Source organism: Miniopterus natalensis, chromosome 18, assembly GCF_054644295.1.
Source record: "Miniopterus natalensis isolate mMinNat1 chromosome 18, mMinNat1.hap1, whole genome shotgun sequence".
Lineage (NCBI taxonomy): Eukaryota > Metazoa > Chordata > Mammalia > Chiroptera > Miniopteridae > Miniopterus > Miniopterus natalensis.
Genome location: NC_142098.1, coordinates 4369458 through 4393510, shown reverse-complemented (window position 1 = coordinate 4393510; position 24053 = coordinate 4369458). Strand labels below are relative to the sequence as shown.

General features: G+C 55.4%; 1 protein-coding gene across 1 annotated transcript; it reads right to left on the bottom strand.

Moving 5' to 3' along the window:
- Positions 1-1961: 1961 nt before the first annotated feature.
- Positions 1962-23477, bottom strand: GPT2 (glutamic--pyruvic transaminase 2). The gene is made up of 11 exons (XM_087826723.1): positions 23164-23477; positions 17392-17481; positions 15370-15478; positions 13263-13396; positions 12473-12716; positions 10158-10237; positions 9030-9166; positions 7595-7769; positions 6039-6194; positions 5034-5146; positions 1962-3892 (listed from the first exon to the last, which is right to left on the bottom strand). The coding sequence occupies exons 1-11, from the start codon at positions 23404-23406 to the stop codon at positions 3802-3804; spliced, it is 1572 nt and encodes a 523-aa protein (XP_087682849.1). The 5' UTR covers positions 23407-23477; the 3' UTR covers positions 1962-3801.
- Positions 23478-24053: the final 576 nt, after the last annotated feature.

Sequence of the window (24053 nt, the reverse complement as noted above, 5' to 3'; positions counted from 1 at the left end):
GAACATCCACTGTCAGCATGAATGGGGGGGCAGGGAGTGGGTGTTGCCTCTAGTCCTGGCCTTGGTGCTTCTGTCCTTTCCCACTGTCATCTTTGATGAGTGGGAATATTTGTGGGATACCCCTAGAGTACCCTTTCTGACAAATGTGGGGCAGCAGCAGGCCTGAGGACCCCTGAATGAGGACCTTGACAACCTCTGGGGAAAGTCAGCTGTTCAGTATCTTCATTTCCTTCCCTGCAACCTGGGAAGGAGTCTGACAACTCCCAAAGCCAGTCACAGGGTCAAAATGACCACCAGGTGCCAGCCGGTGTGGCTCAGTGGTTGAGTGTTGATCCATGCACCAAGAGGCTGCCAGTTCGCTTCCTGGTCAGGGCACATGCCCAGGTTGTGGGCTCGATCCCCAGCAGGGGGCAGGCAGGGGGCAGCCAGTCACGTATCCCTCTCACATCAATGTTTCTCTCCCTCCCTCCCTCTCCCCCTTCCTCTCTAAAAAATCAATAAAGACATTTAAAAATAGTAATAAAATAACCACCAGGCTGCATGCAGAGCGAGAATGTACCAGGAAGAATCACCTGACCATGAGAACCTGCCCAGCGAGTAATGCAGAGGGAAGTGAGTTCTCCTGACTGCACTCGTGTGCATGCCCACCCCACCCACCTCCACCCTCAGTGCAGTCTAGTCACAGCATTGGCATATGTGCACAATGTCTATTTTACCCACATTGTCCATCTCAGAGGTGCTGGGTACCAGGCATTGCTTAGGAGCTGTGTGCCCAGGTGTCATTCTAAAGCTGAAATACATTCATGGTGGGCTCGGCTGCTAAGTTAGAGGGCATGTGTTTGCTTTTAAATAAAACTCTGCCAAGCCCTGGCTGGGTAGCTGTTGGTTAGAGTGTCGTCCTGATACACCGGTTGTGGGTCCAATCCCCGGTCATGGCACAGACAAGAATCAACCAATGAAGGCATAAGTGGAACAGCAAACCCATGTTTCACTCTCAAATCAGTAACAAGAAAAATACATTAAGTAAAACAGCGCCGGTGGGGGGCCCATAGGTGACCAGCTCCCCCCCGGGGCTTAAACATTTTTTCATCTGGAAACGCGCTTTCTCTTAGGGATATGACAGCTGTGTGACATGACCAATACAAGGACGTTCGTTGAAAGATGGATTATGACTGTGAGAAAGTAGAAATTACCCGAACATCCCCCATTAAATTTCATCACACCCAGTCAGCGCACAGTATGTAGTTGTTAAGAAACAAGGTTGTAAAGTTTTCTGACATGTTAATTATATAATAGAAAATGCATTCACATGCTGCTGCTGTTGAGACCTATGCCTGCATCCCTTTTTTGAGATGTACACTAAGTTGAAAATAATTATTTCCTTGGCGTTTGAGGTTTGTGGGAGTTTAGAAATGTTTTCATTAGGAAAATATACACAAAAGTCCAGTAATATAACAAACCTCTATACATCCATCGCCGCAGTATTTGGGGGAAACGGTCATTGTACTAGAAATATGTTACACAGAGTGAAGACGTACAGTGAGTCTGCTTGACTGAAACCTGAACTACAGGGAAAGGGAAGCCCAGTGACCATTTCAACGTGTTTTATTTAGAAATTTCCAGGAGAGCTGTCGTCATTAAGTACCTTGCTCAGGAGACTCCTAAGAGAATCGACTAGAAAATGGGACAGGCAGGCCTGTCCGCTCTTCCTGCAAATCAGCACTTTGGGACACTCAGCCCAGCCTCCAGGTGCGAGGTGACGGACCACCCAGGGTGAGCCCAGCATCCGCCACGTGCAGATCTAAATGGACGGAAAACCTCACAGGTGTAGATTTACAGTGTGACCCCAAATGACAAATGGCTTCCTCCTCCAGTGGTGCCCAAACAAGGCACCAGAATAGAATCTGCAGAAAAGGAAATCTATGGCAATCAGTGCTCCTGTCTAAAGTTGGCCTCCTAACCCCAGCATTCCTTATTATGTTTCTATTCATTTGTTTTAAAAGCAAACCAAGTGTATATGGCATCTTTTTAAAAACCATGTAAACATTGCAAAGATCTTAGGGGTTATTTATAATCCAAAGAGATTTATAAAAAAACTACTGGACTTGTTAAGACTACAAATACTAGCCCACCCTCCACCCATGAAAAAATTGTTACAAAAATATAAAAAATAGACTAGCCTATACTATTTAACCTTTCCACCAGATATCTCACAGCTCTGGGATGCACCCTGGTTTATGTACCATTCAACAAGCCCAAGTGCAACATCTCCATGTTTTTAAGGAGAGAAAAGTTCCCAAATATTCCCTTTGTTACTCAAGGCTGTGGCTGCCTTCTTCATAGGGACTGTGACGCCGGCAGGTAGGGACAGTTGGCAGTTTGCTATTGCATCCCCTGCATGGAAATTGGAGCCAGGGAGGCTGTTTTCAAAACTCACTCTTTGTATTTCTCTCTCCAGCTCCTTCCATTTTATTTTGGGACTTGCTGGGTCCCCAGACTCCTGAGCTGGCCTAGGGTTCCCTAACTGCCCCCTGGGGAGGCTGTTCCTGCCCATAGCTCCCACTTTCTGGGAGTGTAGGTGGGGCCCAGTCAGGTTTGCTAAGCCAGGAAAGCTGCACGCTAGGGGGAGGACACCCCAAGCCTGGAGAGGTGACTGATGCTACAGGACACCTGTCTGTAGTCTGGAGGGGAGCCTGCAGCAAGTGTGGAGGCAAAACACTTTGCATTAAGTTGAAACACTTTTAGACACTCCAAATCGATAGCATGTACTCTCCACAGCAGCCGAGCTACCAGGCACTTTGGCCAATTAATGGGTAGGAAATGGATCAAATGCAGTTTGAAATGACTCAACAGACACTATGGGGACAGGGGTGACTGTCAAGTCCTTGAGGAGGCCCCTCAGTCATTAGAACGTTTTCAGTGTTTCATTGTCCCTGTCACCAGCAGAGGGCGGTGTGTGTACAAAATCAATCGAGCCCTTGAGAGAACCACAGTTGGGGAAAAGCAGGATGGCTACACCCCCCACCAGGCAGAATCCCTCTGGGCTGTACCTTCTGTCCCAGCCTAACCATGGGAGGGGACCGGTCACCCCAGAAGCCCTCGTGTGTGCACAGAGTCCTCATTACCTAGGTCAACTGGGATCTTGGCTCACACCCACTCATCCCCTGCAGGACACAGGAAAACATTGGCCGTATCCCTCAGTGCCCACCACCAGCTTGGTATCCTGTGTGACCCATGTGCTCCTGCCCTGACCATCGGGATGAGACAAGCTGTCGCCCTCCGGGCCAGGAGGGGGGGCCCCCTCTGAGCCTGCAGTGGACTCCGGGCTCTCCTGCTGGGAGGGCTAGGTTTCTGCACCAAGGGTTTTATTTCACAGATCACGTGGTGATTGGGGACTTCCAGTCCTCTCCATGGGCAAGCCGTGCATTTCCCAACATCTTGTTTCTCCAGATGTGCAGGATCTCACCCAACACAACCGTGTCGTTCTAACCTCCAGATGAACCTTCCAAGAGCAGCAGCAGCAGATCCCAAGAGCACCGCCACACAGCCTGGCCCAGTCCCCTCTACTTTGGTTGCATCAAAAAAAAACACACAGGGCTTGAGATATCCCCAGTTCACATTGGCTCAGAAGAGAAGTGCTCCCAACATCAAGGCACAAAGAAAGAAGTCTCCTGGGGCAGATGACAATGAACGTGACCAGTGGCCCTTGTGAGGCCTGAGGCAAAGTCACTGGGGGAGGCGGGTGCAGTCTGGGGCATCAGGAAGGTGGGGACCCGTCTCCCGCTGGGGCCCCAGGAGGCCTCATGCGAACTTCTCCAGGAACTGGATGTGAAAGTCCTTCACCTTCTGTAGGACCGTCTTCAGCTTCTCCACCGGAGGGAGGATGGTCATTCTGTCAGGAAAGAGAACAGTGTCAGCCTGGACACAGTCACTCTGGAAAGGGGGAGAGGCGTGAACCCCGCAGCTCAGTGGCCCCTGCAGTCATGGGGAGGGGGAGAGGGCCAGCTGTGGGGGGCGGACAGACCTGCCTGACCGCGGCCACCGCTCCAGCCTGACAGCAGCTGCGACAGCACCCGGCACTTGTCAACCCCCACTCATACACTGTTTACCCAAGTAACACGTGAACCAAAGCAGTAAGCCAGCGGCAGCATTTAGGCCGAGGCCCTCGCCGTCAGGGCGGGTGGCCTGCACGCTGGTGGGTGTGCAGAACCTCGGAGCACGGCTCTCCGTGTTTCCTACAGACAGAGGCCGAACTCCTGCTCGACGAGCCTTTTAAATCTCCACCGGGGTCTTGCACTGGAACCTCCAGTCACAGCCGTCTGTCCGAAGGAACTCCTAAGTCCTCCAGTACTGTCAACACGATCCCAGCCCCAAAAGCAGCTTTCTGGAAGACCCCGAACTGCCGAGGGGAGCCCGGCAAGAGGACTGAATGGCCATCCGCCGTGTTTGTCCACTGGGGCACGCTGCCCACGACCTTGACCGAGTCAAGACTTGGCTCCAGGTGCTAATTAAGCTCATGACATTTCTTTTTTTAGTGTCTGCACAAGGGACATTGGAGAGGGCCCTGCATGGAGAAGGTGCTGTCCTGGACAGATCCGGCCTCCATGGGGAGCCCCGGGGAGTGGCCCCAGCGCGCTCGCCCCGAGTTCCCACCAGGCAGGCGCAGCTGGCTCCTGTGTTTCGGATGCAGAACCTCAGCAGGCTTGTGGGGCAGCAGACGCGCTGCTGAGCCCCAGATGCCGGCTGCGGCTGCCGTGGGGGTGAACGGAGACAGGGGAAGAAAGCACACCACCAGGAACATTGCAGATGGTATGTGATGGATGGAGCAGCAGAGGGGGCCAGACGGCCCAGATGACCCTGGCAGAGGGTTTCAGCCTGGCTCTGCAGTCCAGTATGAAGGTGCGGTGAGGGACAACCCAGGGGAGGCCAGGGCTGCACACATCTCAGTCACCGAAGCCAGACTGTGCTCTACGCTCAGAAGCCCAGGTTCCTGAGACAAGCCCGGGAGCAGCCCCCATGCCGAGAGGTCGTACCTGAAGTGGTAGGTGCCTTCCCTCTGCCCAAAGCCGCTGCCAGGCACGACACAGATGCCCGTCTCCTCCAGGAGCTTCATGCAGTAGAACATGTCGGGGGCCATGCTGTGGGCCTGTGGGAACACGGCAGGACGCAGTTCATGCCCAGCTTCGCACCAGCACGCCACCGAGAACCCAAGCAAGCAGTGGAAGGTAACAAGGCCCTCCCTTCCCCTCCCCACCCCTCCTACGTGGGCCTCGGACATTGGACGCTGCCATAGCTGATGCAGGGAGCAAGGACCTCAGGGAGGGCCAGTCCATCTCCTTTTACCCGCCCCTCCAAGGTAGTAGCTCAACAAGCACTGCCAGTGGCCTCCTCCCCACCAAGCCGCGGAAACCTGTGCCTGGGGCCCTGAGGCCTGCACCCGGGGGCGTGGAGAGAGCACGCTGCTGCGGGCATTGTTGACAGTGCTTCCCACTCCTTGGTTTGCACGACCTGGGGCCCCTGCTAAGTGGGCTCCTGGGCCCCAACACAGGATTCGGATTCAGACTCTGAATGTTTAACAAGGCGCTGGAGGAGGTCGGGGGGTGGTGAGGACAACACACAGAAGTACTTGATTCTCAAAGTAGGGTCTGTGGCATCACCTGAGAAATTGTTAGAAACACGGAATCTTGGACCCTCTGGACCTCCTGAACCCCACGTTTGAGAGGTGAAGCTCTAGGGCACAGTGGCCGGGCAGAGGGGACTAGACATGGCTCTCGTTGCCCCCCTAGTCTATGGTCAGCTTTGAAGGCATCGTATCTCACCTGGGCACCTGCCTCCAAGGCAGGGCACCAGCATCAGCATCACTGGCCTGGGGCCACCCTCACAGCGCCCCTCAGCACAGCATGCAGGGGTGGGCCTTGGGGCCTGTCACCTTTACCCCAAGGGCCCACAAAGTTCAGAGCCCGCAGGCAAGAAGCAGACCCCAGCCCTGCAGTCCTCAATGAGCCCATTAGAGAGCAGACCCCACCCGGCGCCCCAACCTGAGCTGCCTCCACGGCTTTGGGGGGAATGAAGATCCGAGGAAAGGCATACATGGCCCCCTGCAAGGGGTTGCAGTGAATTCCTGGGACTTGGTTAAACAGGTCTTCTGTCAGCTTAGCTTTTTTGGCCAGATTACTCAGGACAGATTCTTTCTCCTGACAGGACAGAAAAGGCACAGGGTCAGCATCTCTGGATCTCATGGCTCGGCTGCAGCCACTGGAAACGGTCCCTTCGAAGCCTGGACGGGTGCAAATGCGAAGGCGGGCTTGAGTGTGCGTGAGCACAGCCAGCCCGGGAGGCGGATGAAACCCATGGCCCGCTGCTGGAATTTTCTCCACACTCAGCCCTGGGGCTACCACATGCCCTGGGGTGCGGGGCCACTCGGGGACAGGGAGTTCCAGGCCACAGGTAGGTCCCAGCTAGCCTGTGTCATGAGCTCTGTTCTCACACCAGGATGTCATTCCCGAAAACATGAACCAGCCCCTGCCCTGCAGCCTGAACCGTCTTGGCCCTGGATGGAACATTCTAGAACATGCTTCTAGGAGATGGCCCACACTTCACTTTTGGGGGCCACCCCTCCCCATTCTTAATCCATGTGATATGCATAAGGCCTATGACCTGGGGACTGGCTCAGAGTTGACGTGTCCAAAGCTGCACAGAGTCAGCCCAGGACTTGTATAAGTACTGTTGGAAGGAGGAGAAAGGGTGTGCCTGCCGGTGAGTGGACAAACAGGCACGGCCCATCCACACAGTGGGTTATTACTCAGCTGTGATAAGGAAGCAAATTCTGATGCATGTTACAACAGGGATGAACCTTGCAGACACATGCTAAGAGAAATAAACCAGCGACAAAGGACAAACACTATATGATTCCACTCCTCTGAGGTACTGACAGTCATCAACCATAGAGGCAGAAAGTACAATAGAGGTTTCCAGGGACTAAGGGGAGAGGCCATGGGGAGTTCTGTTTAATGGGCAGACTTTCAGTTTGGAATGAAAGGGCTCTGGAGATGATGATGGTGATGGTTGCTCAACGTTCTGAATGTTCAGTAAAGTGTTCAGTTAAAAATTGCTGAAATGATAAATTTAATGTCCTGTGTATTTTCTCACAATTAAAAAAAAAAATGTGAGCCTGGAACAGCTGGGAACTGACTTCTTGGTTACATGGCCCATGAGTTCCCTTTTTGTTTAAACTGATCAGAGTTTGTCACTTGCGATTGAAATGGTCTGACTGGATTGCTCTGAGCGCTGAGGACCTCTGATTAGGCCAGAGGCAGGCCGTGGCCTGGAATCAATCCTCTCCCCTGGTAGTTTAGTAACAGAATCCCTGGGTGTTCTCAGGACACACAGCCCTTCTCTCTGGGTGCCCATCCAGGGGTCGCCACATCCCCTTGCAGGCACAGTCCTCCCAGCTGCATCCTCAGACTTCCCCTCTGGGGGCACCCAGAGGAACCACGCGCACCTCCTGAAGGCCATCTGGAGAGAGGCAGGCATCATGCCCCTGAACATACCCTAAGTACCTGTGACCCTGGCTGGGGCAGGGGTGCAGACTCACCCTCATGAACTGCTCGAAGGACTCCTCTCCGGGCACCGGGGGGTTCACCACAATGTCCATGGCGGCCTGCCCAGACACTGGTGGGCACAGACGTACTGAGAGCAGCTTCACCAGCTGACCTTTGATCTCAGGGTGCAGGTTGATGACCTCCATGTAGCCTCCCCTGTAGCCACACCTAGAGAGTTGGAGAGGGGGCAGAAGACCTTGACTAAGTGCAATCCAGTCAGCCAGAAGCTTCTGCAGCTATCCCCATGCCCAACACTGAGCGCCCAGGTGTGGTTGAGTTTTTGCCAATGGAAGGTGACCAGAAGTGATCTGTGCAAATTCCACAGGACTTCCTTACATGGAAGAAGCATGCTTTCTCCTTTCTCTTTCATTTTACTTCCTGAGAAATGGAGACGCTGGAGCAGCAGCCTCAGAGCCAGAGATGAACACCACATGCTGGGAGGGCAGGATCGGCCCACCAGCCCGTTCTTGAATGCCCTCGTGGAGCACAGCCTACCTTGGACTTTCCCCCTACCTGGGACTGTTAAGTCGCAGAGACACACACTTTCATCTTGTTTGTATCTCTGTATTTTGGGGACTCCTTGTTGTAGCAGCTGAGCCCAACTAATACACTAGCCTCACTCCAAAGGGGCACAGATTCAGGCCTGGCACCCCGAGCACCAGAGGTCATTCATGGGAGCATCAGCCTGAGAACTTTTGCTGCAAGTTTTTGCTGCCGGAAAGCAAAGTCAACCCAAAGGAGAGCAGAGCGGACAAAGCAAGTGAGACAAAGGAAGGGAGCAGGGACAGAGTCCCACTGACATCCTTAGGCCCTGGTTCAACTTTACTCCTGAACTTTTTACTGATATGGATGAGTTTCTGTTACTTATCACTAAAGGAACCCAGACTGATAGAGTCGAATCATATGCAAATAAGCTGAAATAAATGAGTTAAAAAAACACCTTTCAGAACCAAATGAGCTCCATCAGTGGTACTTTCTGGAACTGTGCCTCCTTCTCAGGACTGTGACTAACAAGGTCCAGACTAATGACTGCACCAATGCAGGTACCCGAGGCAGGAACCTGGGCTCAGCCTCCTCTCTGCACCCCACACCCTCAGCCTCAGCACTGGGTGTGGCGACACCATCAATAAAACGCTCTTAGAATCACTGGCAAAGACAGGTTCCCCTCTGATCCCTCGACTGGACTTTCCGAGGTGAAAAGACAGACTCTGGCAGCTCAGGTTTTCATTTTCACCGGTCCACAAGCTTGGCCCGATTTCAGACGAGCCCCTGCACCAGCCTGCCCTCACACCACTGGGCTCCCCGAGAAGGTGCGGCCTGTCTGGCTTCTCAGGTCAGCAAAGGCCATGCTAAGGGGGGCCCTCGCTGTCCCGGGGGTTGGCCAAGGGGACGGGCAGCCGGGGGCAGCAGGAGGTGGAGCCCACGTACTCGCCCATGTAGCCCTTGGAGGTGGAGTGGAAGGAGGCGAGTTCCACGTTGCTGGAATACTCGGGCCCCATCTCGGAAAGCACCTTCTTAAAGGAGTGGAACCTGCAGTCCGGAGAGTACACGTTGTCCTGGTACACCTGCGGAGGGGACAGGCGCTCAGGCTCAACCCGCATCCAGGGAACACGTGGAGAAGCCCAGGCTCTAATGCTGCTTCTGGGGACGAGCAGAACGTGCCCGAGGAAGCTTCCAGAAGGAGAGGCCTGGTCACAGACTGATTTCTCTCACACACACCCCCAGCCAGTCCCGGACCTTTCTATGTCATGTAACCAGGGACGATAGGGAGACGCTCCCTGCCCGAGCAGGTGCTGCTCGGGTTCAGCGACGAGGGCAGGGCCCGAGCCTGTCCTGGCCTCTCTGCAAGAGGAGCTGGCCACGGGCTCCCTCGGCCCTTAACCCCTGCCCAGGTTGGACCTGTCTGTCTCTCTGTCACTTCCACCGTCCGCCCCACTAGACCATGAGCACGAGCAGCTCCCACGCCTGCTTTGTTCTCTCCTACCCTGGGACTCAGCGTCGCGGCAGCGAGCCCACCGGCCACGCCGCGGGGAAGCCCCTGCCTGCCCTCGCCAGGAGGGGTGCGAGGACAGGGCGGAGGCCGGTCACCTCGCCCCTCCACCTCGGGACCTCAGCGAGTGGTTCAGCAATGGGGGTGTGCCCCACGCCGCCCGTGAGGCTCAATCCTGACACTTTTGCTGGAACCAGAGGAAGAAATGCTCTTTCTAGGCTGGACGTCAGCAGGCCCGCGTGTGGGGCCAACACACCAGGACGGAACAAGAGATAATCCGGTTCGAGATGTGGTTTCAGTCCCTAGATCTGCCCACACCTGTAAGCCCAACACCTTATTTATTTTAAGTTTAAGTGGTTTGGGTTAGATTTCTGGAAGTTATAACCAAGAGTTCAAACCAGTGTACGGATGATTTAGGTCACAGTCTGAGGTGGCGACACTGAGCATCCTCCCCTCGGGTAGGTTCTCTCCTCCAGCACCCAGGAAGTTCAGCCAGGCCCGGACCTGCCCCCAGGGGAGAGAGCTCAGCCCCACCCATTCCCAGGGCGCGGCCGCTGCACTCTCACCTCATCGGCCAGGAGAAAGAGCTTCTCCTCCCACGCGAAGTGGATCACATCTTCTATGCACTTCCTGCTTTGCACCTGGCCTGACAACACACAACAGAACCAGAATACAGGTTGCACTGCTGTTTAAGTCGTCCCCAAGTAAGAACCACACCCACAATGACTCAGGTGTCCTGTGCTCCCTGGTGACCGTAAGGGACCACATTCCCTCGTGGCTGTGCCCGATGGGGTATATATAGTATGTTTGTGTGTATATGCACATATATTATTTGTGCATATATATTATGCACATATATATATATGTATCTGATGCAAAGCAGTATGTTGAGTATGTTACCTTTTTGTTACAAACAAAAATACCTTATTCTTGTCTATGCAAGAATATCAAGACTAAGAACTTATATGCATATATGCATAACCCAAGGACACAAACAATGGTTTGGAGAGGGACTGGGGAGGGGAGTGGGGCAGGGTAGAATGGGTCAATGGGGAGAAAAAGGGATATCTGTAATATTTTGAACAAAAATTAATTAAATTGACTAATTAAAAAAAGAATATCAAGACTATGTCTGAAAAAGTATATAGCTGTATCTTATAAACACAGGGTGTGATTCAGCTTGTATTTTGGCTTTGAACTATCTACGCAACGAAGCAATTCTTTTGCTAAGGGACCAACTTGTGTCTTGCCAAGAAAGTGCCCACCAGGCTTCCTGTGAAGGAACCCCAGGGTTCTGGGATTCTGGGGTGCAGCAGCCTTGGGTGCTACAGGTGGATTTCTATTTTCCATGCCCCATTTCACACATTCAGACCCCAGAGAGAAAACAAACTCCCGCCTGCTCATAAAGTTACACTTTATAAAACCTGCTTATGTTAACATATACTCACAAGAACCCTTTCCTAAAACAGAAAAGACTCTTTCCTGTTGTAATAAAAAAAAGTTATTTATGTAAATACCTGGCCAGGAAATGACCGCCCCTCTAACATAACTGTGAGCAGAGAATTTCCTAAGATGCAGGATTTTATACTCCAAGGGAGGGACCAGCAGCCTCAGTTGGGAGCTTGTTAGAAATGCAAATTCTCAAGCCCACCCCAGCCAATCACATCAGAGTATCTGGGAGTGGGGTCCAGTGGCTTGTTCCTTGACACAGCTGCCCCCCCCCCTTTTCTGGGGTGCAGCCTGGCCTGGGCATTTCTAAAAGGCTCCCTTTGTGATTCTAATATACAACCAGAAAGGAGTAGCTGATTCCTGGTCCCTTTCTCGGCTGCCTGGTTAGAATCGTCATCCCTCCCCCCAGGGGCTGGTGCAAATACACCCTTTACAGCCAGCTGCCCACAGTCTGTGCTCCAGAATTCGAGTGGCACTTCCAGCTGAGAGGAGCACATTTGATGTTCCCAAGAAGCAGATTCCACAACCAACTCCAACGCGTTTCTGGCCCTGACCCAATTTATCTCAACAAAGGAGAGAGGGGCCCTTGTTCTCGGCATCCAAACAGCATCCAAACAGCATCAGGGCCTAGGAAGCCGGCAGCCCAGAAAGACCAAAACACACAGGACTGTGTTTATTTATTTACTTTTTTTTAAAGAAAAATATGCGCCCGGCCAGGTGTGGCTCAGCGGTTGAGCGTAGACCTGGGATCCAGGAGATCGGGGTTCGATTCCGGGTCAGGGCACATGCCCTGGTTGCAGGCTGCAGCTGATCAATGACTCTCCCATCATTGATGTTTCTATCTCTCTCTCTCCCTCTCCTTTCCTCTCTCTGAAATCAATAAAGATATATTTAAAAAAAAAAAAAAATGCAAAATTAGGAGTGATTTTCAGCTTCTGGAAACAGTTTTAGTATTTTTGTTTCTTAAAATATAGCATTTCCTTTCCAGGCCTCCAGGTCCACGGAAATGCTAAGAAACAAAACACACACCGGCATTCTGGGAACTGGTCCAGAAAAACAAGGCGAGGCCTGCGATGAATAGTGAGAGTAACCTCAAGGAGGAGACTGCAAGTGCAAGGACAGGAGCAAACACTGGCCTAACAAATAACCCAACCCTGCCCAGAAGAAGGCCAGCGCTGGCTCACCCCCGAGGCGGCCTGCAGCACACTGTAGGGCTTTTATGTTAGCTAGTGAATCTGGAATTGGATTGGGAAACCAGGAGGAAAGAGGGCTTCCCATCATTTCTTAACTTTAGCGCCCCGATGTGCAACGCATCCGCGCCCCGATGTGCAATGCACCCGCGCCCCGATGTGCAAAGCATCCGCGCCCCGATGTGCAATGCATCCGCCCCCTGCTCTGCCCCCAGGACACTGGCGAGGAAGTGAGCACAGACCTGTGGGGTTCCCGGGGTTGATGATACACAGCACCTTGGGGTCACAGTGCTCTTTGGCCTCCCGCAGGGCCCTCCGGAGCTCATTCACATTCAGGGCCCAGCAGTTCTCCTCGTCCAGGTAATAGTTCACCTGGACAGCATCGAGCTCAGAGATAACTGCGGAGTAGAGGGGGTACTGGGGGATGGGGATCATCACCCCCGTCCGCGACTTGCCGCCCCCGGAAACCAGGATCTTCAGGATCGTCTGCAAAGGAGAAGTCACATCTTCCAGGGCCACCACTGTGCCCTAGCCCTTGGGGCTGCCAGCAGACCCCTGGCCACCCCACTGCCAGCCCCCAATGCAGCCCCGTGTGAGCTACTTAACATCCCTGAGTCTCACTGTCTTTCCTCATCTAAAATGAGGTCTGCTCTGAGGAATAAACAAGATAAAATGCTTTCATGTTCCCAGCACCATGCCTGGTAGAGGAGGCGCACAGGACATGCTGAGTGAGAGAAAGGCCAGCGTGGCCAGAAACACAGGCACCCCCGCGGGCCCCACGGAGCCTCCCAGCTGGACCTGCTGCTGTGCACTCTGCGGGAAACCGAGGCTGCAGCACACCCGAGCTTCTGAAGACTAAACCGAGGGAAGGACAGCAGGCTCCCAGGGTGGGGAAGAGAGCAGGGGCCAGAGCGGCCCACCCACCTCCCAGGCCTGTCGCCTGGCCAGCCAGCTCACATGCTTGGCCCTAACGTGCAAGGCTGCCCTTCATGTGGGTGAACACCGGCTAGCAATGGTCCCCCTCACACGTACTGAAATGCCGTCGCTCGCTCCAGTGGTCAGGTAAATGTTGTCTGGGTCTGCAGGCACGCCGCCGTCTCTCCGGGTGATGTAGGCAGCCACATCTTCGCGGATGCAGTTAACACCCTGGCTGGCACTATACGACCCTGTGAGACAGCAAGCAGACAGTGACCAGAGGCTGATTGTCCTGCTCTAGTCAGTGATATCTGTACATGAAATTAATAGAGGAGGGGGGTTGGGGGTGTCTCAGTAGGGCTGGACTCCCACTGCTCTAAGCTCTGGAAACGTGGCAAACTGTTTAACCCACCCATCCATCCATCCACCCACTGATCCACCCACCCACCCAGCCATCCACTCATTCATCCAATATTCATTGGCAAGCGACTATGTCGAGCATTATTCTCGGTCTTGGCTTCTAACCAGTTAAATGGTGCCCATACCTGTGTCACCTGCCCCCTGGGATTTACATGCATCCTATGACAGTATAAATCATAGCAGGGATTGCTTTGTTTTATCACTGGTGCCTACACAAGGTCCACCAAACTGGAGAATGGGTCAACCCAAAGTGGCACCACCTGTCCACCCCAGAAGTCAGTCCGCAGCCCTGACCAAAACCAAGCACAGGTCCTTGGGGCTGCTGGGCATGACCCCTTACCCATGTCAACATTACCCTCAGGCTGCCACTTAGGATTAAAATCCAGACCAACATTTATACAACATGCAAAAACAGGCAAAGCCAGTTTGCAACGCTGGATGTTGGAGGAATGGTGACCACTCGGTGTGGGGGCATCAACTGTAAAACAGCAAAAAGGAGCTGTCTTCCTGCCTCCGGCTCACCCGCCTCCCTGAATTCCCAGGCCCTCGCCCACCGGCCACTCCTGCAGGCTAGATCTTCCAGCCTTTGCATTTAGATCTTGTCACACTCCAAACCACACCAATCCCCAAAGCTTGCATCTTGTCTCTCTCCAGGTCTGTCCTGAAGACATTGGCCATCCCAGCCTCTCTCCTGGCCATTAATCCCGCAGTTAGTTCACTTTGTACACATGAAGCCCTGCCGCTCCCCATGCTGACAAGTTCCTGGAGCGCAGGGATGGACCACTGCCTGTTTCTCCCGTGTATCTCAGCTAGGGCACCTGTCCCCCTGCTGGGTCCCACCCCCACCCCGAGAGGGCGCTACTCAGGACACAGGGCTGGTGGGTGACCACAGCCAGGAAGGTGAGGATGGGGTTCTTGATAAAGGGGCAGAGTAAAAAGGAGGAGGGCAGAGGCAGGGAGATGACGGAAAGGCAAGGGTGGCCGAGCCCCTGCTGAGCAAGCCACAAGAATCCCTGTCCCACTTTCCGGAACATTCAGGCGCGTGTCCTAAAAAAGCTCTAAGAGCAAATATGTTTTCTCTGGGCGAGGGAAGCAGGATCCCCTGTGTAGGCGCTGGGCAAGGAATGGAGGGAAAATAAAGAGAAAACCAAACAGGAGGTGAGAACCAAGAGGAGAGGCCCGGAGGTGGAAACCATCTCCGCAGGAGGGAGAGAGAATGTCATTTTCACATCCACAGGGGCGAAGCTCTGGGGAGGCAGGCAGAGGACCGCAGGCTGGCGACAGGAACACAATGAAGTGGGAGGGTGGGTGGCAGGGTCAGAACCACAGAAGCCACCAAAATGGGGCCAGAGGCATGTGGCAGCACTATGGTTCCCGAAGGGACTGCCAGCTCCCAGGCCATGTGGGGACATGCTGGGGCTGCAGAGAGACAAGAACGATGGACAGAGCTGGGCACCAAGCTTCCACTCTGCCTCCTGTTGCTGAGGCCGGGCACTGGTTAGACCGTCTGCTGACAGAGGGCTGTGTCCAGGCCGGCTCCCAGGGCAAACCCAAATCCAGCCAAGGCAGGCACTGTGCTTACGGTCTCCCAATCCACCAAAAGGTGGCATTTACCCCATTGGCTCAGCAAACAGGAGGCTAACAGCCAAATGAGATGAGGACCACTGTTTTGCATTGCTCTGCATGCCCGGTACCCCCTACCCCCCACTCACTCCCACCCACACCCCTGGTCGGCCCAGGCCCAGGCCCAGGCCCAGAACACGTTTGTTTCCCGCCCTCCAGGACCTGGCAGGTCGGGCCTCACCCAGGCTGTTCCCACCACAGGCCTGTAGGATCCGTCGGGCTCGCTTCTTAGCATCTTCTGGAAAGCTGGGGCTGTCCAGGAGGTTTGGGTAGGTGCAGAGTGCCATCACCTGGGGGGACAGAGGCGCAGGCTGGGCTCCTGGTATCCCCCAACCCAGAGCACCAGGAGGGGCACGAAGAACCCCGGGCAGGGCACAGTGTGAAGGTGATAACTCTGAGGCCCATGGGAGCTGGGGGTGGGTGGGGAGGAGGGCACTGGGCTCTCTGCAGCGGAAGGGGAAACAGGAGAGGCAGGGTGCCTGATGACCTGGGCTTGGGGCCCAAGGCTGGGCTGCCCCAGGAGCAGCCGGGGAACAGAAGGAGGCTGCTGCTCAGTCCCCAGCCCCCACTCTTCCACAAAGGCCAGTGGCTCACCACCCAAGGCCATAAGAACCAGGGGTCTCCTGGGCAGGGGGCCAGGGCTGAGCAGGCAGCACAGAGCCCATCCCAACTCATAGGCTGAGCTCCATCCCTGTCGCCGGGAGCCCCCTCACCATCACTCCTTTCCTGGCCAGACTTGAAGTCCAGCTCAGCTTTCTTATCTCTGTAACAGAAAAGCACCCTAACCTCCCAAATTAAGAGGATTAAGCAAGGGAAAGTTTGCAGAAGTGCCAGTAAACCCCAGCTCCCCAGGCAAGTCTAAGCCGGCAGCTTAGGAGCCTGCAGGAGCTGGGAGGAGCACTGGGTGACTTCGAGCCCAGCTTTTCTTCCTTCGTACAATGGCAGTGACCCAGCTTACCCTCCCCCCGGGGCCCTTCGAAGATCAGGGGGGAGGTGTGAGGCTGGAGGAGGCCAGCACCAGGCAGGATAGGCTGGGCCTGCCACTGCCATGGCAGGCCCAGATTTGGAAATGTCACCCAGCCAGAAAAGGCCGAGGCAACAGGAGCCTATCCACACTGGGAACCCCGGGCATGTATGAGGAACCTCTGCGACAGAGGCCAGTTTGAGCCCTGTCCCTCCAAAGCTGCGTGCTTCCAGGACAGCCAGGCTCTGACCTCCTCCAGCCTCCACCTCCCAGGCAGAGCCACCCTGTTTGGTCTGATCCACTTCCCCATCCCGGCCCAGCTGATGTGCACAGGCAGCTGGCATGATCCTGAGATCAGTGCCAGCCTCTGTTTTTCTCCCCCGAACCCGTGTGAGCTCCCTGCTGGCTGAGCCCCTGCACCCCCGCACCGTTCCACGCCACCCAGACAGCAGGGCAGGGCAAAGGGAACTGGGGTGTTCAGCTTCCCTGCCTGCCCCAACCTGCAAACCTGAGCCACACAAGGAACATGTTTTGCTCCCAAACGGGCCCCTATTGCTTGTGGAAAAAGTGCTCACCACAGCTGGTCCCCAGCCTCTGTTCAGAAGGCCCCACTGCCCACCAATCCCACAGTTTCGGCCCATGCAGCATCTTTGTGGCTGACATTCAAACTGAAACACTGAAGCCTGCCTCCTGGAGACGACAGGACAAGCTGGGCCACATCAGCAAGTCGCCAGGAGAGCGGCAGCTGACAAAGGTCGGAGACCGCACGCTCTCCTGCAGGGCCAGGGGCCAGGCCTTCGTGCCCATCATGTCATCGGGGCCAGCAGTCCCAGGCAGTGCGCTGGTGAGCTTGCTCAAAGCCATGTGGGCCAACACTTACGTGGGAAGCCTCGCTACCCACCCACCCCTCCAGTGCCCTTGTCAACCAAGCTCCAAACTCAGTACCCAGGACCCAACACCATGGCAGAGCCTCCCAGGGAGCCTCGTCCACCATAGCAACCCCACTGTGGGGTTAGGAATTTGAGACAACTTTGAAAGGGAAGGAGGCTGAGGGAGAGAACCAGGGATAGTGGGCACTGGAGGGGCTGCTACTTCAGTGGCACCTCCCTATGGGATTCTCGTGCCTGCTGTGTCCTGAGGGGCTGGACAGGGAGTGAGGCAGAGGGGAGAGGAGCTAGCTGGCCCTCCCAGCCTTGTTTCCACTTTCCCAGTGGCCTCGGCTCCCGAGGGCCAGCTCACCTGTCGGAGGAAGGTGATTGGCTGCTGACCCATGGCCTGGGCGTCCCCAATGTTGGCACGGATGACCTCAGTGAACGGTTTTTTGATACCCTGAGCAGAGAGAAGGCAACAGCTGGTTACTGCAGAGACTCTCAGGCCCTGGACTCCAGAGGCCAAGCAAGGATCCCACAGGATATTAACAGGCAGCCCTATTTTGAGCCTCACCAGGTGCCAGGCATAGTGCCAAGCCCTTGACATGCCTGGTCTCACTTAACCATCACAACCACCACCCTTTGAGGAAGAATTAGTATTAACCCCATTTTACAGATGAGGAAATTGAGGTTTCAAAGGGTACAGAAACTTGCCCAAGGTCACATAAACACTAAATACAAGCACTGGGGCTTGAAGCCAGACCCTATGCTCTGCTGTCTCCCCCTTTCTGAGGAGGCTGGAAGAACTCTCCTGTTCTGCCAGAGCACCCGCGGGAGGCAGCTGCAGGCCCACAGCCCAGGGTGGCCTCAGAGTGATGTCTAAATGAGGGTCCTGGGGCGAATGTGGTGACAGAGGAAGGCCCAGGTCAGCAGGAGAGGATCCCACTGCCCCCTGCTCCTGCCCCCAGGTGCAGCTCCACCTGGACAGCCTGAGTAAATGGCCAGGGGACTGTGGACACTCCCTCCCAGAAGACACCCATCACAGGGACCTCTCAGGGTCAGTCCCTTGCAACCTTGGCTTTGCAGAATGACGAATGTGGGCTGATTTTCCCATAAAAAAAGCATTAGGGAAGAAAAGATGGGCTGAAGAGCAAAACCCAGGCCATGGCCTAAGCACAGAAAAGAGATTTCAGAGAGCAGAGGAATCAGAGACCCCAGTGACAATACCACTGGGGAGGTGACAAGGACACCAGGTTTGGATGAGGGGCTGCGGGCATCTGGAAACATGAGGATTCCACCCAGCTCCCTGTAAATCCAGCCTCAGCCACTGAAAAGTTAGAATCAACAACAGGTTCAAGGACCTCCCAGGGCAGCTGCAAAGATGGTCAGAGACAGAATGCAAATCTCATGGCAGAGCTCAGACATCATCATCTTGCAAAGCTGGCCCAGGAGCAAGCTTGCAAGGGTCTCAGTGGAGGAAGAAGGTGGCAAAGCAGTGGCAGTGCCAAGGGGTGACCCAGCTGGAAGGCCGGGCCACCTTCCCATCCGTGGCTGCCCTTTCCCTGGAGGCACCCTCGATACAAACAATAAAGACAGAATTCTATCATTTCCACACTAGCTTTTTTCTCCATTTCTCCCAATGTTTGAGTAAAGGCAACTTTAGAAAACGTTCCCTTTTTTAATCAATCAGTAAAATACACCTTAAGTAAAAACCAGTGGGGTGAAGGGATGAAAGCAGCTGCAATCAAGTGTTCCTGACCTTCCTTTCCACCCCAAACCTCTCCCCCATAGAAATGCTCCAGCTGCTTCTGGAGGAGGCATGGCAAGCTGAGGGGGGCGCCCCAGAAACGGCCCTGGACCTTCACAAACAGGGCTTGATAAGGCTTCAAAAGCCATGTTTCTGGGGGAAAAAGAGGCCTTTCAATTCCTTCATGCCCTTCTGCCGAGTTCTTCAGGGCTGGCCAGTAGGGAAAGATGTCTCAGGGGGCATGGAGGAGCCAAGGCGTCCCGAACGCCGAGGCACAGGGTGGCACTGCCCACTGCTCTGGGACTAGGCCATGGGTTAGAGGAGGCACCGCGGAGACAGGCCGTGTGGCGGGTGGCCTCAGGGCTCATCTCCCAGGCGGGAGCCAAGGGGGCCGGGCACCAAGGAGCGACCCAGGCCACCGTGCAAAGGGGCGGGCCTGACACGCCCCTCGGTACTGGCCTGGGCTCCTGGCACGGACCTTCCGTCAGCCCGGCTGAATTGCTGCGGCCCCCAGGCCTGGCCAGCTGAAGGCAGGTGATTTCCAGGGCAGAGCACAGTCCATTCTCCAGCGAGAGTGAATCTCACATTCGAGGGCGGGAACCAGCGCAGCTTGGGAGCGCCGCCGGCGCAGCGAGGGCACAGAATAATGCCTGGAACAGGGCCCTGGGCCGCCGCGCTGCTCAGCCAATTCAGGGCCCGCCGAGGAGGGCCTGGCAACACCGAACACCTCCTTCCTCGGGTCTGGGTGCTGTGATGGATGAGCCAGGGGTGGGAAACTGGCTCTCTTGAATGATAGGGGACCAGCCTACCCAGCCAAGGGCTGCCATACAAACTGTTCTGGGCCCACTCCTGCCCACACTGACCCATGGGTGGCCTGGTCTCATCCTAGCCCCCAGGGGCCTGCCAGGTCAGTACGTAGCATCCTCGTTGCCCTCACAGCATCCTGGAGCCCACCTGTATCATCCACCTGCACACACACTGCCCAGAGCTGCCTCCCTGTGGGGCACTCAGACAAGTTCCTACCCAGCTCCCTTCCCACCAATTTGGCTCAAGTAGGGACTGGGGAGCAGGCTGCAAGCTCTGGGGATGGTGGCTCTCAGAGAGCCAGTGGGGAAGAGGGAAAAGGGGGATCACTGTCCTCCTCACAGGCCCAGAGTCACCATGAGGGTAAGGGGGCGACGGATGAGTCCTACAAGTTTCTTTCTTTTAAAGTAGAATCTAAACTCTAAAGAAAATGACCAATCAGATTTCCCCACCAGGGTTTCCAGTCGGGGACCTCTGTAGCTGTGTCACACACTGATGTTGACAACAGCGATTAGCTCTTCTCTCCAGCAGGGAATGTTTTGCCCCAACAGCGAGTACTTTACAAATAGAAGCAAAGAGTCTTCTTGTGCCAACTTCCTTCCCCCCCCCCCCCCCCCCCCCAATAAAGCAAGGGAAAAAGGAAGTAGGTAGAACTGACATCTTGTCTTTCTTCTAAGGGCTGGAATAAAAAACTTAATAGCCACACTGAAGAAGGAAGAAAAAAACATGTAAAGTTAATTTCAATAATTTTAAAACTCAAATATCAAAAACAATTTCAGAAGTGACATCTTTTCAAACTCCTGCCGATCGCAGCTTTTTAAAAATTTTTTATCATATATATTGATTGATCGATTGATTGATTTCAGAGAGAGGAAGGGAGAGGGAGAGAGAGAGAAACATCAATGATGAGAGTCATTGATCGGCTGCCTCCTGCACGGCCCCTGCTGGGGATCCAGCCCGCAATTGGAGCATGTGCCCTAACAGGGAATCAAACTGTGACCTCCTGGTTCATAGGTTGACGCTCAACCACTGAGCCATGCCAGCCAGGTGCAGCTTATGTTTAAATGCTGTTCCCAGTGAACAGGGGGATCTGAAAAGCTGATCAGCTCTTCCCTCAGTGCTGCTGTCAGAGAGAAAGGAGAAACAGGGCCTCCAGAGCAAGCAGAGACCCCAGTTGGAGGAGAATGGTCCCTTTCACACCCACTCAGCGGCCCTCCACTCCAGCTTTCCTGAGCATTCTCCACACCCATCACAGAAGTGGAAAGGACTGGCCTCACCCAGCAAGCTGCCCCAAAGCCAAACATCAGAGCCACGTGTCCAGCCAGACGGCTCTACTGTTTGCAGAGTACCTGGTGAGTCTGAAGCATATACAGGCCTTGGTATCACCAGGGGCCATCTCGAGTTCCCCAGACCAGCATATGAGGTTCACCCCAAGTTACCCTACTCACTACAAATCTTCCCCCATCCCATCTAGGACCAAATTGAACCCCTTATAACAGAAGTCCACTCTTGATCATTGCAGTTCAAAAGAGAGGTAAAGAAACCAAAGCTGGGCCAAGCCAAACCAAAAAAAAAAAAAGTCGTGAAATCCAGGGCTCTCTCAGAAAGGGACTGTTGAAGCTAGCACAGTGGAGAGACTGTCTCCGGAATGAGAGGTTCGGGAAGGCTGTGCTGGGAAGGGCAGTGCTAGCTTGGCCGGGGCTCGCTCTCCAGCACCAACAGCCAGGCAACTGGAACCCGGCAAAGAAAAACAGCGAATGGGAAGGGATGAGCTGTGTTTCTGGTTCAAGTGACCAAGAAATGTGTTCGCCTGCAATCATCGAGCCATACCCCACTGGAAATCCTTCCTGGTCCCCACTTTAACACCCAAACTTTGCACCTTAAACACTGAGCCCAGCATACAAAGGTCAAGTCCATCTTTCCCATGTCATCTCGTCTCTCTCTGACCAACAACGCTCTCCAGGCAGCAACAAATCCCCTTCCCCAAATGCCCAGAATGTCCAGATCTCCTGTCTTTGCTCACAGCCCTGCTTTCACGTTTTCTCTGCCTGCTAAAAAAATCCCACTGATTCTTAAAGGACTGGGGGAGGGGAGGCTCAGACCCAGAGAACAAGAGCAGCCAGCTCCCTGGAGGCAAAGGCAGTGTCCCTTCCAGTCCTAATCGTCCTCATGCAAGTTGCTATTTAGCAAAATGCAGAGATAACCCCTGACCCCTGGCCAGTTCTGGAGCCAGAGAAATCAGCTGAAAAGTGATAAACCTGGAGCAATTTAACCTCAGCTTTGTTGTGACTGGGAGATTGCTCCAGCCTTCCAGATATCAACAAAGAGGCAGAGCAGCAAAACCCTGTGCGCCCCGCCCCCACCCACCTCCGGGGAAGGAAGGGAGAGACACCAAGGCAGCCTTCCTTGCCAAGCTTTAAACTTAGCCCTGCAAGGAGCCAGAGGGAGACACTGGACCCTGACTTGTCCAGCTCACTGCTTTCAGTCAGCAGAACTGGGTGTCCCAACAAGGTGTTAGCAGGCCACAAGCTCATCAAATCCCCAAAGTCCCCAAAGGAATGGGTCCCACGGCGGCTCCCTGCCAGGCATTCTGGGACACTAAGTGACCAACTCACAGAGAGATCCAGTTCTGGTGCCTCTGAAAGCAAGATTCAGGAACCTCCCCCACCCCTGTTCTGGGTCAGAACTATCTTGAGCAACATTGTTCAGCTAACTATTTTACACTCTTTCATCAGTTCCTACAAATCTTAGGAGTGTTTACCTTTTGGCATTCCCCTCTTGACTCCCGGTGAGAAGTCCTACAGGGGCACCTCTTACACCCATGGCAGCCACCTTGCTTGTTCAGAGGCAGAAATCACTCCTGGGCATGTGGTCACTTTACATGCAGCTATGACCTCAAGCCAAGATCCCAGCTAGCTGGCCACCAAGACGAAGAAAGTCTCTACCAAGGCCCAAAAGGCCCAAGTGTCTGACTTCCCGACAGCTCCCTGAGGGGTGGCTGTCAATCAGGGTTCCAGAGAAGGCCAAAGGAAGGAACTAGGCAGGGCTAGTTTCCTCCTGGGGCCCCTACTCTGGTCAGGGACTCATTACTGGCAGAATGATCCAAAGGTCTCAGACATGGAGAGAAAAAGTTTGGGATACACCACCCCTCCCCTCCTCCCTAGTGATCGACTTCCCCCCACTACCACTCGGCACCCTATCCCTTGGCCCCTCCATTCTACTTTCTTCAAAGGATTTATTCACGCTCTCAAATTCGCCTGATCTCTCCACTGCTCCTTGCTGAACCTCCACCCCCACCCGCCTAAGGATCTGGGTTCCAGGCGGGGAAGGCAGCAACGGGACTTGCAATGCCGGGCACTGCAGGCCGCTCAACAAGTGAACCGCAACCGAGGCTGAGCCTGCCGAGTGCGGGGCACCGGCGGGTGAAGGGTGGGAGGAGGGCACCGTCTTGATCGAGTGAAGCCTGGCCCAGCGCGGGAGCTGCCACGGGGTGGGAGGCGGTCGGCGCGCGGACCCCAGCGGAGGACAGCTGCTGCTCTGCCGCGCCCCCCGGTGTCCCCGCCGCCCCGCCGCCCCGCCGCCCGCGCTCACCCGCTGCAGCTCCAGCTCGATCTCGCCGGCCTTGAGCACGATGGGTCCCCGCACCGCATACTCCACCGCCTTCACCTGCGGGTTCATGGACTCGAGCGTCAGGATGCGCTCGCGCCGGCCGGGCTCTGGCCGCACTTTGAGCACAGCCGGGGCCTCGGCGGCCGCGCTGCTCTGACGACGGCCCCAGGGGCCCGGGGTCCGGGGACAGCAGCCCCGCCGGACCAGCGCCGCCGCTCGCTGCATCGCGCACCCGCGCAGAGAAACCTTGGCACAAAAAAAGAGAAAAGCCCGTCGCGCACAGCCCAAGGCAGGCACCCACGCGCCTGCCCCCAAGCCCAGGCGGAGGTGCCTTAGCGATCGGTGACAGCCTGGCTGCGGAGCTGTGTGCCCCATCCCCGGCGATCGGACCCTCCATCGCACCGCGGCGGAGCCAAAGCGCCGCGCAATCGGGTATGGCAAAGGCTGTGCCGGTGCATGCATGCAACGTGCCTGTGGCCGCCTGCCGCCCCCCGGGCCGGCTCGCGCGCTCCGGGAGCCGCTCTCCGCCTCCGGCGCCCGCACCGCGTCCCAGCGCCAGGCGCCCGCGCCGCCGGGTCCCTGGCTCTCGCACACCCACAGCCCGCGAGCCCGCCCCGCGCTGCCCGCTGGCCCCTGGGCTTTGTAGTTGCCCCGCCTGTTCCCGGGGCAGGTGCGGAGGCCGGGTGAACTCCAAGTCCCATAGTGCCGCGCGCTGGCCTGACGGGGCTGGGCCCGGGGCTGAGCCCGCGGGAGCTGGGGTCTGGCTTGGCCCGGCGGGGCCTGGTGGGGTCCGGGCAGGGGCTGTCCTCTCGAACTCCTGCGACTGTAAAACCGTTTGCAGCTTCTCCCTGGAGGCGCGTCCCGCCCCCCAC